Source organism: Papio anubis, chromosome 1 (genome assembly GCF_008728515.1).
Source record: "Papio anubis isolate 15944 chromosome 1, Panubis1.0, whole genome shotgun sequence".
Lineage (NCBI taxonomy): Eukaryota > Metazoa > Chordata > Mammalia > Primates > Cercopithecidae > Papio > Papio anubis.
The window spans coordinates 131,472,984-131,492,097 of NC_044976.1; the positions used below are offsets into that span (position 1 = coordinate 131,472,984).

At 51.8% G+C, this 19,114-nt stretch overlaps 1 protein-coding gene across 2 annotated transcripts; it reads right to left on the reverse strand.

Moving 5' to 3' along the window:
* Nucleotides 1-407: 407 nt before the first annotated feature.
* NECTIN4 (nectin cell adhesion molecule 4) lies at nucleotides 408-19,079 on the reverse strand. Of its 2 annotated transcripts, XM_003892940.4 has the most exons (9): nucleotides 18,988-19,079; nucleotides 9,336-9,695; nucleotides 6,854-7,144; nucleotides 5,758-5,878; nucleotides 4,021-4,169; nucleotides 3,628-3,784; nucleotides 3,131-3,206; nucleotides 2,638-2,712; nucleotides 408-2,298 (listed from the first exon to the last, which is right to left on the reverse strand). In XM_003892940.4, exons 1-9 carry the CDS (start codon nucleotides 19,064-19,066, stop codon nucleotides 2,074-2,076), a joined length of 1,533 nt encoding a protein of 510 aa, XP_003892989.1. In that variant the 5' UTR covers nucleotides 19,067-19,079; the 3' UTR covers nucleotides 408-2,073. The 2 variants fall into 2 exon arrangements, with proteins under 2 accessions (XP_003892989.1, XP_021781624.1); XM_021925932.2 differs by lacking the exons at nucleotides 2,638-2,712; nucleotides 18,988-19,079 and having other exon boundaries at nucleotides 9,336-11,786.
* Nucleotides 19,080-19,114: the final 35 nt, after the last annotated feature.

Here is a 19,114-nt window from a genome sequence, read left to right on the forward strand (position 1 = left end):
TAACTGAGCGTGGTGGCAGGCGCCTGTAATCCCAGCTACTCGGGAGGCTGAGGTGAGAGAATTGCTTGAACCTGGGAGTCGGAGGTTGCAGTGAACCAAGATCGTGCCACTACACTCCAGCCTGGGCAACAAAGTAAGACTTCATCTCAATAAAAAAAAAAAAATGGAATTTAAAACACTTTGCAAACTAAGGCACTGGCCATCCTCGAAAGGGTTCTTAGCTCCACTCTCCTACCTGGGGACTCTCAGAGATGGCCAAAGGCCTTGTGGAAGCCAATTCTTTCCCTATCCCTCCCAGCTACAGGCATCCTAAGTCCTCCCCTACTTGGGACTACCAGAAGGATGGTACCAAGACAGAGAGTATGTGACTCAGAGCTTACACAGTTCAAGGGGCAAGACAGGAACCAGACAGAACAAGTTTTGTCTGTTTATTTAAAAACAGAATATCATTTTATGTACAAATATGCACATATTTACATAAAATGTACATATTAGGATCTTAGATCTTCAGGCTCCACACTCAAAGTCCTAGGCTGGCTGGGGAATGACGGATGGGAGCCTTTCCTTTATGCCAGAAATCCAGCAGATTTCAGACTAAGAAGAGTTTGGGTACTAAATCTAGGTATTCTGGCTGAGTGTATCTGGGTGTGCCAGCTAAAAATAAACCTCATTGAACTCCAGCCCCCACCCAGAGAAACATCCAGAAGAGCCTTGAATTAGTGATCCAACACCCAGAGGGAAAGGCGACATTCTCACCCCTAGCACCTCCGTCACCTCACCTGAACTCCTACTCTCTCAGTCTGTAATCACTGCTCTCTCTCTCCCCAACACCACCATTGAACAGGAGCCCTTGTCACCAAGTCCAAGCAACTCCCCAAGGTAGCACAAACAACTGTGGATGCAACTTTACCTTACCCAGTAACCACTAGGCTCACATCCCTAATTCCAGACTCCACCAGCTCTCAGGCGCCCTCCCAAGGGGTTGTCTGCATGAAGATGCCTTGGAAGGAGCCCCTTTCACAATCACAGGAATTAACCCCCTGGTGTTGGGGGGGCCTCACTTTAAGCAATCCCAGTAGTAAACATTGGATAAATCTAAAGCCTTTCTTTAATTTTTCTTCTCTTAGTAAAGGATTCAAAGCAGGCACAGTGGTATACACCTAAAGTCCCAGCTACTAGGGAGGCTGAGGCAGGAGGATTGCTTGAGCCCAGGAGTTCAAGGCCAGCCTGAGCAACATAGTGATACCCCATCTCTAAAAAATAAAAATAAAAATAAAAATAAAAATAAAAATAAATAAAAAATACAACTAATGGAAAGGGCAAGAAAAAAAAAAGAAAAAAAATTAAAAATGATTCGGAGCAGTATTCCTGCAAGAAGCTCCCGGCGCATGTTTATTTACAGAAAATATGTACATGCAGCAGGCCCAGAGGCCACCAGAGGGCAGAGGGCTTCTGTAACAGTTCAAGCCTCTGGCTGACCCCGGGACTGGCTGCTTCACACTTGCCCCCATGGCTCCCAAGTGGTAGGAGACAGGTTCCCTCACACCGGAGGCAGATTTCAGGTCCAGCTATGCCCGCACACCTGGGTCTGATCCACAGTCTCCACCTCTCACCTCCAACCTCTGCATCATTAATACTGCTCTGGGGTCTGAGAAAATACCTGCTTTTTCAGGCAGAGGTCACACACAGCCACACGACACACATGCCAAACCCTGACAGTGTTGCCCACGCAGCCACTCAAATCCTGTGGCACATACACCATAGTTCACTTGACTCTGATATGATAGCACAATATACACCACGGACACAGTCACCCCTCCACACACACACAGTCAGTGAACACTCACACAGGCACACATGCACACACACAGTGACCTGCATGCATTTTGGGAGAGATTCAATCAGTGGAGCCCTCCCGATGAACAGAAGGGTTGGAGGTAAAGGTCGAGCAGTCAGTGGGATGGGGAGCATCTTCTGCAAGAAATGGGGGTGTTTAAGGAAGCCCCCAAGATGAGCTAAAATCTCCCATGTCAACAGAAGGAGCCAGGCCTAGGGAAGGGAGGCAGGCCTGGGTCAGACCAGGTGTCCCCGCCCATTGATGTAGATGCCATTGCCTGTGGGCTTGGCCCGTAGGGTCCCATTCTCCTGAACAAAATGGTTCATGGCCTGTTTGATGCCTTCATCCTGATCTTCCTCCTCCTCGGTCCGCCCAGAGCCTGGAGACAGCAGTTCAGTCTGTGTTTCGATCTCCCTCACCGTGGTCAGCGTGGAGTAACTGCGGCCCTCAGGCTCTTCACTCTGGAGACCAAGGGCAGAGGGCAAGTCAGGAACCAAAGCAGGGTGGCTGGACATGCTGGGGCACAGCTGGGTCATGGTGGGATCAGAGGCCAGGCACAAGCAGGGGTAACGGTTGCCTCAGAAGCATAGGGGCCCAGAGATCGGGGACCAGGAACAAGTGTTAGGCATGGGGAGGGGGAGACGGGAGAACAAAGATGTAGCAGAGATGCGGTGCTGGGCTGCATGAGCCAGGGCTAAGGCGAGAGGGACTGGTAAGTGGGCTGCTGACGCACCATATCTGGGACCAGGACAGGGGCCCGAGGAGAGTGGTGGGGACACCGGTGGGGCCGGGGGCCTCACCATCACAGAGCAGCTACTGTTGTCCTTGAGACTATCAGGGTGGCCCTCGGCTCTCAGCCCTACACTCTCCTCCGGCTGCAGGGCCCAGACATGGGGGAGTTAGAACAGGGCTCAGCCTCCTCCCCTCAGCCTCTTCCCCTCTTGTCCTCCACCAGCCTCCTCCCTACTCACCTGTCCCCCAACCCAACAGGTCCATTCTCTTGGAAACAAACATCCTCATTTCCCCACTGCCACCCCAAACCCACCCTGGAAGCAGAACTGATGGTGGCTTCCCAGAGAAGGCCCTAGGCCAATGCTGAAGGGAGCCTTCTGGAGCAGCCCTAGCAGACCCAAAGCAACTACACCCTCTCAACTCTACCCTAGCCAGCCCCAGCTGTGAGTCAGTGGCTGACCCAGCAGAGAGCTGTGCGCCTGGTCTGCAGAGAGGCCCAGGCACAAGCAGACCCCAATGTGACCACACTCCTGCATGCGTGCACCCGAACTTGGCACACACCTGGCTCCTGGGGTCCGTGTGATGGGAATGCAGCCTCCGGATGGAGTTCTCCCTGGTCAGGGTCAGCTCCTCCTCACTGGGAAAGACACACCCTTGTCAGGAGCTGAGGGTAGCGGCAGCCTTCCAAGGTGAGCCTATCCTGGCTGAGCCTAGTGAGATAGGCCTGGAGGGTGTGGGTGCCGTGCTGGCCCTGCAAGTGTGAGTGTGTGGCTGCAGATGGCAGTGCAGCTGAAGAGCATGTGTGTGCTGTGTGCGTGTGCATACTTGGCGACACCCAGGCACATGGATCTGACCCTCACTAAGGTGGAAGGATTGAGTGCTCCATCTGTGCTCCAGACCCTTAGCTCCTCCTCAGCCCTAGAAAGACCCTGCCCACCTCTAGTCTGAAACTCCTCAGTTTTCAGGCCACCCAGTCTCCTCGGTCCTGGCCCACCTCCTGCTATCCTCTTCTTTGTTCTCAGCTTAGTTCTACCCACCCAGGAGTGCCCAGTACTCACTATTTCTGGGTCATCTGCTGGGCCTTGCGCCGATGGTATCGGGACATGAGCACCACCACCACCACCAGAAGGCAGAACAAGAGTGCGGCGATCACACCCACCACCACCACCGAGGCTGACACTAGGTCCACCTGCTTCCCAGAGTCTTCCTGGGGGTCTGCTGGAGACAGGCCACTGTCTGAGGTGGAAGCCTGCAGCCACAACCCACCCCAGACCTCACAGCTCCCCTACAAAACATCTAAAACCACACCTCAGTTTGACTCTCTGCAAAAGACACACAGTCCAGCCCCCACTGAATAAACACTTGCCCAATTCACTGTCTCTGTCTTGCTTCCCGCTGCCCCCACCAAGCCCTTGGCCCAGGTCCCTTGTTTCTTCTGCCCCGGTGCTTACCAAGAACATCCACAGTGACCTGAGAATCCCTCGAGGAGAACTCATTGCTGACATGGCAGACGTAGATGCCACTGTGCTCAGTGGTCAGTGGGGGAAAGCCCAAAGTGTCCCCATCCACTCGTACCCCACTGGGCAGAGGCCCATCCAGCCTGGAAGACAGGGAAGCTGAAGGGTGCCAGCCCGGAAGGGCTGAAGCCACCATCACCCAACGTGTCCAGACAGCTCTCCACCCTCCACCCCCATGACGTCACCCAGAGCCGCCGGCTGTTCCCACGGTGTCCCTCCCTCCACCAGGCAGGTCTAGGCAGAAGTCCTTTCTCCCTGCTGCCCAGCCTGACCTGGGCACCCCCTACACACACCCGGGGAAGATCCACACGTGTGCCATCCCACATGCTTCCACAGGCATCACGTCATCCAACACTGGGTACCAGGTACACATGTTATAAAGTCCACCCAACAGGACACTCCACTCCTAGCTGGGTGTAGAGGCAATTGGAAAATGTGACTGCCTGCTCCAACACCCGTGATGTTGCATGGCAGGATACATGAACATAGCCCCAGGCACAAGGCCACATGCATCGCTCATATGCTTACATGTGAGAACATGCCCGTCATGGGCTCACACACATGTGTACCCAACCTCTCCCTGACTCTCTAGATATTTCAGACCTTGGAAAAAGGCCAAGGATGCCTTGAGGGAACTGGAGGTAGTGGGTGTTTTCGAGGTGCTGGCAATATTGTGGTGGTTATAGGAGTGTTGGCTTAACAACTGCAAAAAGACACAGCTGTCTTGTGCACTTTATGCATTCACATAAATATGCAAAATATTAATATCGAAATATTGTGTTATATTTCACAATTTAAAAGTTAGACAAGGCCAGGCATGGTGGCTCACGCCTATAATCCCAGCACTTTGGGAGGCTGAGGCGGGCGGATTACCTGAGGTCAGGAGTTCAAGACCAGTGTGGTCAACATGGTGAAACCCCGACTCTACTAGAAATACAAAAAACTAGCTGGGCATGCTGACGCACACCTGTAATCCCAGCTACTTGGGAAGCTGAGGCAGGAGAATCTCTTGAACCTGGCAGGCGGAGGTTGCAGTGAGCCAAGATCGTGCCACTGCACTCCAGCCTGGGCAACAGAGTGAAACTCCATCTCAAAAAAAACAAAAATAAAAGACAAGGGCCAGGCATGGTGGTTCACGCCTGTATTCCCAGAACTTTCAGAGGCCAAGGTGGGCAGATCACGAGGTCTTGAGATCGAGACCAGCCTGGCCAACATGGTGAAACACTGTCTCTACTAGAAATACAAAAATTAGCTGGGGGTGGTGGCGGGCGCCTGTAGTCCCAGCTACTCAGGAGGCTGAGGTAGGAGAACCACGTGAACCCAGGAGGTGGAGGTTGCAGTGAGCCGAGATCGCGCCACTGCACTCCAGCCTGGCAACGGAGCGAGACTCTCTCAAAACAAAAATAAAGTAAAAGACAAAAAATTTAAGGGCTTATCCATTTATTCCCTACTAATGACCATGTATCTTAGATTCCCTGGGCAAGCCAATAATATATGGTGACCATGCATATTCTTGCACAATGAGTATAATAATACAAAAGATGTGAACACATACCCCAACTTATTTGGGGGCTCAGAATATATTGTCCCATCCCATAGCGAGTATACCCTGGCCCTGAGAGGGCAGGAACCTAGTCTCAAGTTAGGCCTTCCCCAGGCTCGGGCCCTTACCGTGTCCAGTTGTATGAGGGAGGGGGCTGCCCTTCACTCAAGCACTTGAGCATAGCTCCTTCTCTGCCAACGTGCCACAGATTTTGGTCTTCAAGGCCCCTCACAGAGGCCTCAGCAAGGACTGGAATGGGAGGTGGGAGGAGAAAGAATGGAAATGATGCCTTTGATCATGTGGTACCTCAAAGGGCTCTGCCCCCACCCCACCCTGCCTGAAATACCCTCCCTTGCCCTTCTCCATCCTACTCATCTGCTGCCAAACCTAGCTCAGCCCCACCCTGCTGACAGTTCCTGGCCACACTGTTCCCTCCCCTCTCTAAGCTCAGAGAGTCTATATTGGTTTACCTGTACAATGAGGCCATAAGTCCCTCAAGGTAGTGATCCATCACACATTTTCTGGATGTCCTGTGTTGCCTAGCATAGTGCTAGTCACAGAACAGGTGCTGAATAAATGTTGCCTGATTCTTCAAAAGTGTAACAATCCTACTAGTTCGTTCATTTCTTCAACAAACATTTGTTGAGGACCTACTTTGAGCCAAATGCTGAAAACAGTCTTATCCCCTCCAGAAGCTTGAAATCTAACACTGGGAAAATAGTATCTACCATTTACCAAGCGCCTTCAATGCGCTAAGCACTGTGTGAGTTGCTCTGCGTTCATAATTTCTAATTCCCGTCAAAACCATCTAAAGTTGGTATGAGTTATAAATAATTATACTCATTTTGCTGATAAAGAAAATGAAGCCTAACACAACTGAATAACAGCTGGTAAGTAGAACTAGGGCTTGTCTAAGTTTATCTGTTTCCAAATCCTAAACTAATATTTTAGAAAGTGTTTTCAATTCCATATTTATAGTTGATTCTCCCAACAACCCCGTGAAGCAGGGCAATCTCCTTTCTAAAGATAAGGACACAGAAGCTCAGAGAGGTCTATCCTCTGGGATCGGGCTCCAGGTCTTCCACATTTGGACTAGTGCTCTCTTACACACTGTAGCCTCCAGGACCCAGGTTGACCAGCCCGGCCTGGCTCAGGGACCTATGGCGTCCCACCAATCTGCTCAGAACCCCTTGGGCCTCCCTATCCAAGCATCCAAGTACTTACAGGACACGTGGAGGATGTGGGTGATCCTTTGGTCCTGTAGCAAGCCAGGATGGGACACCACACAAGTCAGTGGCTGCCCATTCATGCTGCGGCTAGGCACCAGGTGGAACTCTGAGGTGACAGCGGCAGAGCGGGAGTGCTTGAAGGAACGGCTGGACGTTGTGCCTTTGACCTCTGTGTCCCAGGTCACGCTGGGGGCTGGGCTGCCCTCAGCTGTGCAGGAGGCTGCCAGGGTCAGGCCCTGGCCCTCTTCTAGTGCTGGCCCAGGATTCAGTGAGGGCAGGGGAGGCACTGAAAATGGGGAAAGGCAGGGGTCACAGGTCTGCACAACCCCCGTTAGGAGGCCCCCACTCATCGCATTTCAGTCTTGTGCAAGTACAAACTTTCAGGCCCCCGGGCCGGGCACGGTGGCTCACACCTGTAATCCCAGCACTTTGGGAGGCCGAGGCAGGCAGATCACGAGGTCAGGAGTTCGAGACCAGCCTGGCCAATATGGTGAAACCCTGTCTCTACCAAAAATATAAAAAATTGGCCGGGCGTTGTGGCGGGTGCCTGTTATCCCAGCTACTCGAGAGGCTGAGGCAGGAGAATCGCTTGAACACGGGAGGTGGAGGTTGCAGTGAGCGGAGATCATGCCACTGCACTCCAGCTTGGGCGACAGAGTGAGACTCCGCCTCAAAAAAACAACAAAAAATACCACAAAACAAGTTTCAGGTCCCCTTTCCTTCTCTTACTTCATGGAGACACAGATGAATGGTAGAAATTGAGGTGACTTTGTATCCTTCCCTACTGTGTGAATTTTTTACAATGAACATAGGTCATTTTAAAAAATAAAAATAATGAAGTAATTAAAAAACTAACCAGATATCATCTACATAATAATAATAACCACCTCCTAGTAAGCACTTACTATGTGTCAACTATTATGCTAAATATTTTATAAATGTTATCTCAAATTCTGTCAACAAACAGTGAGTTAGGTATTATTATCTCTATTTTCCAGATGAGGAAACCAAAGCACAAGGAAGTTAAGTGACTGTCCCAAGTCATCAGCTATTAGGTGACAAAGCCTAGATTTACACTTGGGTTTTTTTTTTTACTCCAAGGCTGATGTTATTAACTTATATGTGAATAAAGGGGAACTATAAAAACCTTTATTGTATTTATTTATTTATATTTATTTATTTACTTTTGAGACTGAGTCTCCCTCTACCGCCCAGGCTGGAGTGCAGTTCCACAATCTCAGCTCACTGCAATCTCCGTCTCCTGGGTTCAAGTGATTCTCCGCCTCAGCCTCCTGAGTAGCTGGGATTACAGGCACGAGCCACCACGCCTGGCTAGTTTTTGTATTTTTAGTAGAGATGGGGTTTCCTCATGTTGGCCAGGCTGGTCTCGAACTCCTGACCTCAGGTGATCTGCCCACCTCAGCCTCCCAAAGTGCTGGGATTACAGTGTGTGAGTCACCTCACCCAGCAAAAAAACCTTTATTTTTATCTTCAAAATATTAACACAGAATGGAAAAGACTTGACCATAAGTCCAGAGTTGACCACAAGTGCCCGCAATATAAAGTGATGGTTTAAAAAGTGATTGTGGCCGGGCGCGGTGGCTCACGCCTGTAATCCCAGCACTTTGGGAGGCCAAGACAAGCGAATCACGAGGTAAGGATATCGAGACCATCCTGGTTTACACGATGAAACCTCGTCTCTACCTAAAATACAAAAAAAAATTAGCTGGTCGTGGTGGCGGCGCCTGTAGTCCCAGCTACTTGGGAGGCTGAGGCAGGAGAATGGCGTGAACCCGGGAGGCGGAGCTTGCAGTGAGCCGAGATCGCGCCACTGCACTCCAGCCTGGGCGGCAGAGCGAGACTTCGTCCGAAAAAAATTAAATTAAATTAAATTAAAAATTTTAAAAAGTGATTGTGATCTCAGACCACATTCACTGAAGGTCCATATCAAGGAAGGTATTAGCCCCACTGGCCGCGTATGGCCACACCATAGCTGGACCTGTGTCCACACTCAGGACCCACATTGTAAAAAGAAAAAAACATGGAGCACAGGATGGTGAGAGAGGCTTTGAAACTGTCTTTGGTGGAACTGTGTCAGGAACCAGTAAGTTTAGCTTGGAGAAGAGTAGATTTGGGTGGGGCATGACAAAGGGCCTCTGCTTTTGGAAAGGTTGTTGTACAGAAAAGAGAATAAACCGTGCCATATTGCCACAGGGCAAAAGTAACAGAGGGAGTTTCATGTCGTCGGAAGGAAGAACTTCCTAATAAATGGAATCTTCCCCAGCTTTTGGGGTTACTTGGAGAGAATTTCTGGATTGGGTACAAGGATAGCTAGCTGGATGAAGCTCCCTCACCTGAACAGGACCCTGTACATTTTATTCCTGTTCTACTTCTGCCCCATTCATCTCTGCAATTCCAATCTCTGCTTCCCCCTGCATCCACAGCAGCTCAGACTATCCCCAGAGAGCCCCACTTACCCAGCACTCGCAGCCGCAGCCGCGCCTGGAAGCTGCCGGCGGGGAAGGTGCTAACCCGGCACTCGTACTCGCCCTCGTCCGCCTGCACTGCGTTGCGCAGGAGCACCGAGCCGTCCAGGGGATTGCGTGGAGGCGGCGGCTGCTCCACGCGGCCCTCGTAAGCCGGGCTCACATGAAGCCCGTATTTGGAGTGCAGTAGCGCTAGTTCCTGGGCGCCTTCGCCCGCGTCCACCCGAGCCCATGCCACTTGCCCCACTTGCTCGCCGGAGTCCCCTCTGTAGAAGCAGGGCAATTTTGCGTCCTGGCCCAGCACCACAGTTACCACGTCTGAGGTCTCCAGCTCACCCGCGGGGCACCGGCCTGCAGGGGGCAGACAGGGACAACCACGATTAAGGGTGCTGCCAGAGCTGGGGGAGCGCATTCATAATGATAATGACAGCAAAGGTGGCCGGAACTCCTGAAGCATTTTGTGCTTGCAAAGCACATTCAGTTCATTACCTTATTAAATCTACAAAACATTCCCAAGAGGTAGGTGTTATTATCACCATTTAACAGATGAGGAAACTGAGACCCAGAGAGAGGAAGTGGCTTGCCTAAGGCCACACAGAGATTTATGGAAGACTCACACCCTCTTGCAGCCTAGGATTGTATCCTGAGCAGTTGCAAGGTGGGAGGTTGTAACAGAACAGGAGACCCAGCCTCTGCCCTCAGGGAGCTCACAGTCATCAGGGAGATGGAATTTATGCACAAAGAAACAGGGAAAGCCATGAACAAACTTTCAGAGGAGGTTCAACCCACCAACCAGGAAAAAGTGGATAGTTTCAGAAAGTGTGGCCGGGAGCCACGGCAAGAATCCAAAACTGTTGGTGTCTGGAATGGGTCACATAGGGTAGGAAGGGTCTATTCAGTAGGCCCTTTGGAACATTCTTTTCATGGCTTGAAGATGAGAGACCTGGATTCCCATAGCTCAGGAAGTGTTCCATGTGGGAGGAAAGGCATGAACCAAGGCTCAGAGGCAGGAATGAGCAAGCCACTAAAGACAGAAAGGGCCCAGGTCAGAGGCCCAGAGAGATGAGATCAGAGCAGGCACACAGCAACGGGGTCAGAATTGTAAGCCAGAATCAGAGGACAAGGGACAAAGGGCTAGTATTCTGCATCTTAATGAAACCCTCAGGAATTCTGGAATCAGAACTATCCATCATGTTACCTTATCTGCAAAGTAAGGATCCACTCCTTGCTCTCATGGGACTTGAGGTCTGCTCAGGAGCAAGAGATACATATGGAGACACATATGGAAACATGTGATGATGGTTTCTGATTTAGTGCTCAGGAGTGTGTTATAGGCCAACTGTGGGATGGGGCAATCACTATGGGACTGAATCATTTGGGAGGGCCCCATGCATGAGTTGGGTAGGATTAGGAGGCAGAGAGGCCTAGAAAGGCATACAAAGTCAGGGACCACGGTGAGCAAACACCAAGGAGATGGAGAAGGTGGCTTGTTCAGGAAGCAAAGAGGAGAGGACTCAGCCTAATACAGGGTGTGTGTGTTGAGCAGGAGTGGAAAATATGGTTGGGGCAGGGTGGGGCCAAATCACCAGGGAACTTCCATACGAGCAACGGAATTCAGACTTGGTCAAGAGGAAATGGGGAGTCACTGAAGGTTCCTTAGCAAGGGAGTGCCATGAGCAAGTGGTGAGGGGCAGTCACTGCAGCCTGGGCACAGTAGTGCTAGGAGGGGATAGGAGGGGATAGTTCCAGGGGGAGATTTGACAGGGATTTGGTCACTGACCAGAAAGAAAGATGAAGGAGAGGAAAGACTCAAAGACAGCTCCTAAATTTCTAGGATGAGTAACTTATGAGGGAGACAGGGCCTGAGGATGTTCATTGTTGGGAAGAAATAAATTTGGAGTCATGGAATCAAAAGTGAAATATGGGGATTGGGGCCTGGGAGCAGAGCAAAGGAACATGCTGGGATGGCAAGAGCTCCTTGCTTTGGAATGCGTGCCCCAGCAATCCCCAACAGTGTGTTGTCCCTGCCTCTGCCCAGCAAGCCACACACCTTGTTGTTCCTCACCTCTGCTCACACAATACCCCCTGCCTGGAATGCCCTCCTCCCTATGTCTGGTAGCGCCTACTCATCATTTAAGACTCTGCTTAGGCATCATTTCCTCCAGGAGTCCTCCCTCCTCCCACCCCCACCTCAGGCAGCATTAGGTGCCCTTCCTCTGTTCTCCTCATCACCCTGCTTTCACTCCTGTCACAGCACTTTATCCCTGTTTTCTGGGCCTCACGTCACATATGGAACCATTGTTTCTGATTTAGTGCTCAGTGGTATGTGGGTTCCATCAACATTTATTGACCGACTGAATGAATGAACAGGTGAATTAATAAATGAGAGAGACAGAAGAAAAGTGTAGAATGAGGAGGAACAGGCTGGGCAGAGTGGCTCACACCTTTAATCCCAGCACTTTGGGAAGCTGAGGCAGGCAGATCACCCAAGCTCAGGAGTTTGAGACCAGCCTGGCCAACATGGTGAAACCCTGTCTCTATTAAAAATACAAAAATCAGCCGGGCGTGGTGGTGGGCGCCTGTAGTCCCAGCTACTCGGGAGGCTGAGGCAGGAGAATTGGTGAACCCAGCAGGTGGAAGTTGCAGTGAGCTAATCATTCCACTGCACTCCAGCGTGGGCAACAAAGTGAGATGCTGTACCAAAAAAAAAGAAAAAGATAAAAAACAAGAATGAGGAGGAACAAGCATTGGGCTGGCCAGGGAGGAGCACACTACATGGTAACCCTGGGGCGGAGGCAGGATAGGCTGGGCTAGCTAGCTAATTGGGTTCACTGGCAAAGGGAGCACCTCCAGACTGGACAGGGGAAAAAAATAGGAATGGAAGGAGGCAGGCATGAAGGGAGGAAATGAAGCTCCACTAGAATGGATCAGAGGGTTTTAGTGAGGCAGCACATAGAGCACAGGAAGGGGTTCCTGTGGCGCTGCTACCAGGAGAGGGAAGAAGGATGCTGTTGGGTGCTAAGAGGTCCCAGATGGGACAGGATAGACCTGCAGGGCCAGATACCAGGGCCCTGACCTGCCTAAGCTAATGTTGGTCCCACCCAGCCCAGCCTGGGAGTCCAGCTAACCACCCGCACCCATCTCAGGCTTCTTCTCCTCCTGGCACTGGAAAGAACAGGGCTGCCAAGGAAGGGCTGCGAGTGAGCTTGGGTAGGGATCTCCAGCACCACATATCCTCTGCTTCAAACGCTGTTGTCTGTGAAGGTCACAGGGATCCCAAGACCTGCCCCCCTGGGATACTCAAACCTTTCTAAAGACTATTTCTGAAACAACATCAGATGGCATATTTTCCAACCCTATTCCTATACTAGTCAACCACCTGCTGCCTCCCCACCACTAATCACCTATATTTCCCTAGGAAAATACAATACCTTCTTAGGGTACAGCAGGCATTAGATATCCAGCGCATGCCTGAATCTCAATCCTCCATGTTCTCACCTGTGAGTCGATGATCCCCACCCCTAGGGGACAAACTGAAGCTTCTCAGACCGAGGAACCCAGTAAAACAGGAAATTCCTTTCTGGGTATCTCCCACAGATCCTCATTGTTCTAAATCCACTATTTAGTAGGAACATCTCAGCCTGAGGCAACACCCTCCTCCAGTTGCATACCCCTCTACCACCCTAGGGTACAAGAGAAGAGAAAATAGAATTTGAGCCCTAGAATCCCTGTCCTTGGCTAAACAGACCCAGGAGTCCAGGCTTCCAGGCCAGGGCAGGCCAGGACTGCCTCCTCCTTCTCTCCTCCACCCAATGTCAGCCTGGCGTCAGCAAGATGATGTCATCAGACCAAAGGAGACACATTGCCTGCCTGGTGAGGTCACCTTGCGGGCATGTGATGGCCAGGCCAGGCCAAGCCCACGGACCCTTCTGTTGCAAATTGTTTGCTAAGGCTGGTGCACTTGGGCTGGTTGGACACTCCTCCCTCTGACCCTCCCACCCCTCCTCCCTGGAGCACCAGGACGCTGGTCAGGAGCCTTGGTGACTCAGAAGCTGCTGCACAGCAGCAAGCCTAGCCACAGCCACCACCACCTTGCGCAAGGGAGAGAACAGGCCCAACTGGCCAGACGGGATCCCTGCCCTTGGCCTCCCCCACCCTGGCCAGGCCCCCACGGGCCTCTTTGGAGCCCAGCCCTTTGTGTACCCCGCCCGCTCCCAGACAGGCCCTCCGTTCCAGGTTTGGGCTGGCTGTTCCCCACCCTATGCCTGGGTCTCAACTTTCCTTTCCATGTGAGCCTGGCCTCTGATCTCAGGAAGGGAAACTGAGGCTGGCACTTGCTGATACCCAGCCATCAAGAGCATCTTTAAGGAAGTAGGTTTTCTTTATGAGGGGCCTTTCTCCATCAGGATCCCCTGCTGGGACTTACAGGTGTGAATGTAGGAGTACTAGAGATGGGTGTCTGAGAAGGAGGGAGTAGGTATGAGTTTTTTGTATATGGGAGCTGTGGCTGAGGGCCTGGCCTGTCTTAGTGCTGGTTCAAAAGCATGTGAGGCTATCTCCTTGCATAAACTGGTGGGTGTTTGGCACATATATGTGTTCATGTCTTATCTTAGGGGCATATATGTACTTACTTGTCTGTGTCCAGAGGGAAGAGCTATGTACCGGTATGTGTGAACGTGTGTGCACACACGATTCCGTGTGCATGTCACACCCTCTGTATGCATGGAGTGCATTCTTGTCTGCGGAACTCTGCACACATAGTAAATATTTTGCTGTCGGTTTATCTTGGCTTCCGCATGTCTCTCTGTCTCAGCTGCCCTTGGTCAGTGGTATGTGGCTCTGAGCCTTTGCCTCTGCATCCTGCCTGGAATGTCACCCCCAGCATCCCTCCCCATCTCACCCCAAGACTTGAGGACAGATTCATCTCAGGCTCAAGGTGGAAGTACCTAGAGATGAGGTCACTGTCCCTCCAGGTGATGGGAACTTGCCATTAAGGACTCCCCAGCAGAACAAAACAAACGTTCCCTTTCCCCTTGCTCCTCAGGTTCCTACTAAAAGGACTCCCACATTTCTCACCACTACCCCCAGCCACTCCCCTGGGTCCCTCAGCAGCTCTGGCCCCCGAAGGAGGCCTCTCCCTGGAAATCTCTGTCAGGGTTCTGCTGCTGCCACTACCAGAAAAACCAGCTCTGGTTCCAGACCTGGGTAAGGGTTGTCTGGTGTGGGTTTGTAGGGAGTGAGGGGAATCCTGCCTGGGGCTAGGGGGAGGGGTCCAGGCTGTCTAGGGTCTCATGCTCCTTTGTTAACTCCTGCCTCCCCTTACAGCAACAACCTCCACCCGAGAGCTGGAGTATGTGGGTGAGTTTGGGGTGAGAAAGGACCTGGGAGGGATGCACCGAAACTCCCCATCCAGGACAGGTGACACAAACAACCCAGCAAACCCCTTTCCATCCACTCTTTTCCCCATAACCTTGGCTTTGGAGTGCTAAGGAACTTTAAAAGCCAGAAGATTCCCTCTCCACCTTCATTCGCCTCCCTCACTTACCCCCCATTGTTCTAAGCCCCCCAGCTTAGTGAGAGCTTCCCAGCCTGGGCAGAACGCCCACCCACAGATTAGTGTCTGGGGAGGGGGGCCACACAATCACAAAGGGAGATGAGAACAATGGGGAGGACAGGCCTTGAGGCAGCCCCGGCTCTGGCCCAGACACAGCTCCCAGCACAGATAAGTCCCCTAAACCCCCCGGAGCCAGAGTCTGAGCCTGGCTGAGTCACCACAACAGCCACACTGTGGGTGGGAGACCCAGGATTCAGCTTCTCCCAAACTCCTGAGATCCTAACCCCTGCTCCACACTGCCCCTCCACCCACCATGGCTTGCTCTGCCCCGTCCCAAATCACAGCCTCAACTCCAGCTCTCAGGACACACCAGATTTAGAGGGAAGGGGGTGGGGGTGGCCAGAAAACTATGAGAAAATCTCCCGAGGCCAGAGGCTACCTGTTCCAGTGAAAGAGTGACCTCAGCCACCTTCTCCACAGCCTTCATTCAGGAGGCATGGCAGATGCCTCCTCAGTTCTGAACTTCACTTCTTTTTTTTTTTTTTTTTTTTTTTTTTTGACACAAAGTCTCACTCTGTCACCCAGGCTGGAGTGTAGTGGTGTGATCACGGCTCACTGCAACGTCAGTCTCCTTGGATTCTGGCAATCCTCCCAAGTAGCTGGGACCACAGGTACACCACCATGCCTGGCTAACTCTTGTATTTTTTGTAGAGACAGAGTTTCGCCAGTTGCCCAGGCTGGTCTCAAACTGCTGGGCTCAAGGGATTCACCTGCTTTTGGCCTCCCAAAGTGCTGGGATTACAGGCGTGAGCCACCACGCCTGGCCCCCTCCTCATTTTAGATTCTCTTCCCAAATTTAGACGCTAGACTCCTCTACTCCCTTCCCTTCTGACTTCATTCCACATATCACCTCCATTGCTTCTCTCTGCCTAGACTTCGGTCAGAGCAAGGACAAATTTTTGGAGGCCAGAACATCCAATCATTCTCTTCTCACTGGGTTTGTGCCCCAAAGTAGCGAATCCCCATTCACTTTGCCTAGAGAACCCCCAGATCCTGAGGCTCTGGTCCACCTGATAGAATCATGAACTCTAACGTCCTCATCACTATCTCTGTAGCTAGGGTCTGCTTGGCCCAGCCTCCTTAAACACTAGGGTGGGAACAAGGTCACTGAGGTCACAGGGCTTCCCTGGGATTCTCCCAGTTCTCACCACCTCCCTTGCTGGCTTTCCCAGGTTTGGGTAGGTCCTACAGGAAAGGGCCTGCCCCCCTCTGTAAACAGGAGTAGAAAAGTAAGGATGGGCCCCTCCCTTTTGAGGAAACTAACCTGAGACAGAAAGCTGATCCTAACCCCCAGAAGGCAGACCTCAGAAGGCAGAGCACCACCACTCACCCTCTGGTCCTGCAGGGCTCCTGAACCCAGACAAAGAGCTAGGGACTAGGATCCTAATGGGGGAAGGGGTGTCTCATGGATTTGGGTCCCTCAGCCCCAGGGCAAGAGATGGGGGAGGGAGAAGGGAGGAGACCTCACCCGGAAACTCAACCCATTAAGGAGAGACAAAGAGCTGTGGTGCTGAGGCGCCTCCCAAGCCTGGGCTCCTTTCCCTGTCAGGGGTGGGGCAGGGCCCTGGGGCTCAGAGCTCTAATGGCCCAGGATTTGGGTGGGGGGTGAATTTGCAGTAGGGCCAGGAAGGCAGTATTCTGGGGAAAGGTACGCTGGTACCCTCTGAGAGATGGGACCAGAACCCCTTTCCTCCTCCTATCTCCACAACTAGATCCAGTGACCTTTCCAACACCGCAGCACCCCACTTCAACCAGGGCTGGAACATCACAGAGTCATCGTATTTGAGCTGGAAGGTCAGTAGAGATGATCTGGTCCTAGCTCTTGGTCTACTGAAGTCTGGTTTCATCACTGCCCAAGGTTACCAAATAGATTAATAGCGGAAACGGGATCTGGACCCAAGACTCCTGACTTCCCAGTCCAAGGATTTTTTTCAGAGACATGAAACATTCCAGATTCCTGGGGGCCATTTAAGAGAGTCTATATACAGAAGAGCCAGAATGGGGGTGGTAGTGGAGGTAGGACCATCTGATCCTCAGGCTAGTAGTCTCCAGCCCCCAGAGCAACCTCAGCTCTGTGCAGCGGAGTGCAGCGGAGTGCAGCGGAGTGGCCTCCTACCAGCTACCAGCTTCCTGGGGCAATCTGGAGCCAAGCTTCCTCCCTTACTGTCAGGGATTGCATGAGGTCTAACTAGAAGGGGGTCTCCTTTCCCCTTCCCTGGGCTTCTCTTAGTAAGAACAGTTTTGCCATCATGGAAAAGGAAGACAAAAACCATGTGATGCAGTCACCATTGCATCTCCAGCATCTAGTATCCAGGCTGTATCCAGTGTGCATTCAAATGTACTATTCTTCAATGAACTTAGAATCAGAACACCAAGACACTAACCCTTGTCATACTCCTAACACTGAGCAGAGATAATCAGGGATTCCAGACATAGTGACCTGGCCTGGGGGGCTGGGAGGGAGCATGAAAGGGAAGGACTACACTGGCTCTTCTGGGGGCACTGCTGGAAGCTGGGGTTGGGAGAGAGAGATTGGCTCCTCAGTTCAGAGTCAAAGGAAAGAGATTGTGTGTGTGTGTGTGTGCGTGTGTGTGTGTGTTAACTCCTAACATTGAGTTATCTTGAAGATCTCACTTGCCTATCTCTCTCAGTTTTTTCATCTGTAAAATGAGAGAGTTGGAGTGGTAATCTCTTTGATCTCTTCCAAGTCCTGAGATGGCATGACTCCACTCTTTAGGTGTGGGTAGATCCCACAGGAAAGTGACTGCTGGTTCCCCGACTCCAGCAACTAGGCTCCACCTTTTTGGCCTAAACAAGTTGAGAAGGATTATCTGGAAAATGGGAATTAAAATACAGGTGGTAGGGGACTGTGAGGAGATGGCAGGGGTAGGAGCTGAGTATCCTACCACTGGAGGCTGAGCCATGACCTATCATAAAATCAGAGTGGGAGCAGCCCATACCTCCACCAATCCACACATCTAGGCCTTATTCCCCTCCTCAAAGCTTCGGCTGGAGATGGAGGTGGGGGAATCACTGCCGGATCTTGCTGGGCAACAGAGGCTCCCTTGCTACTGCTCCTGGGCCCGAGAATCAAACTGTCCTATCCAGATCAGCCCCCATCTTTTGAAGGAGAAAGATTTCTGTTACTCATTACCCTAGGAACAGCCTATGGAATCCCACTGAGTCTCACTGTGCACACACACGCACACACACTCTCCTCTACTCTGAAGATTATACATTCCTATAATTCATATTTGTTGTATATACATTAGACAGACAGGAGGTGAGGAGTAATACAAGGCATCTAGTTAAGAAAATGGGGGAACAGGAGATGAACAAAAGGGGACCACATCCTATCTAGATGGTTCCCTATCTTAGACCCCCCACCCATCTAAACCCCCTTATTACCACCCTGGCACCTAATACTGTGTCCAGGGAAAGGGAGGGGTAAGAGTGACAGGCATTCTCAGTTCTCCTATAGTCCCCAAGAGGTGCCCCAGTCCTGGTGCTCTAGAACATCATGGAGAGAAGAGAAGGAAACAGAAATCCCCCATCCACTCTGTGGGCATCAGGCTTCCAGCACCCTGATGACTGCCGAAACCAGCTGAGCCCTGAGTCAGCCCCAGTTCCAGGCAGCTGTTCTAGAGCCCAGGGGGTAGGCCAAGGCACCTCCAGGAAACCCTGGGGTGAAAAGAATCCTCACAAGTCCCATCTCCCTGCCCACCTGCACTGGGTCTCTATTCCCCAAGACAGCTCAGGCCTAGGCAAGGCTTTGGCAGAGGTGTCAGGGATCCCAGACATAGTGACCTGGCCTGGGGGCTGGGAGGAAACACGAAGGGGAAGGGCTATACTGGCTTTTCTGGGGGCACTGCTGGAAGCTGGGGGTGGGAGAGAGAGACTGGCTCCTCAGTTCAGAGTCAAAGGAAGGAGAATGTGTGTGTGCATGCATGTGTCTATGTGTTTGTGCATGTGTGTCAGTGCCGGGTTGGGCTCAGAAGCAAGTGTCCTGATGGTTCAGGCAAGTCCTACCTGTAAACGATGCCAGCAGTAGCAGCAGCAGCAGCCAGGCCTCAGGCCCCCACATCTCGGCTCCCAGGGACAGGGGCATGGTTGAAAGGCAGACTGCCCAGCGTTTCTGAAGTTCCACTGAGATCTC

Bases quoted from the DNA above. Each gene is read 5' to 3' on its own strand.
- NECTIN4 (XM_003892940.4), bottom strand. From the start codon at position 19,066: ATGCCCCTGTCCCTGGGAGCCGAGATGTGGGGGCCTGAGGCCTGGCTG. The intron at 3,785-4,020 runs GTAAGCACCGGG...TGTCTCCAGCAG, and splicing joins GGTCACTGTGGATGTTCTTG to ACCCCCAGGAAGACTCTGGG. The intron at 2,299-2,637 runs GTGAGGCCCCCG...CTTGGTCTCCAG, and splicing joins ACAGTAGCTGCTCTGTGATG to AGTGAAGAGCCTGAGGGCCG.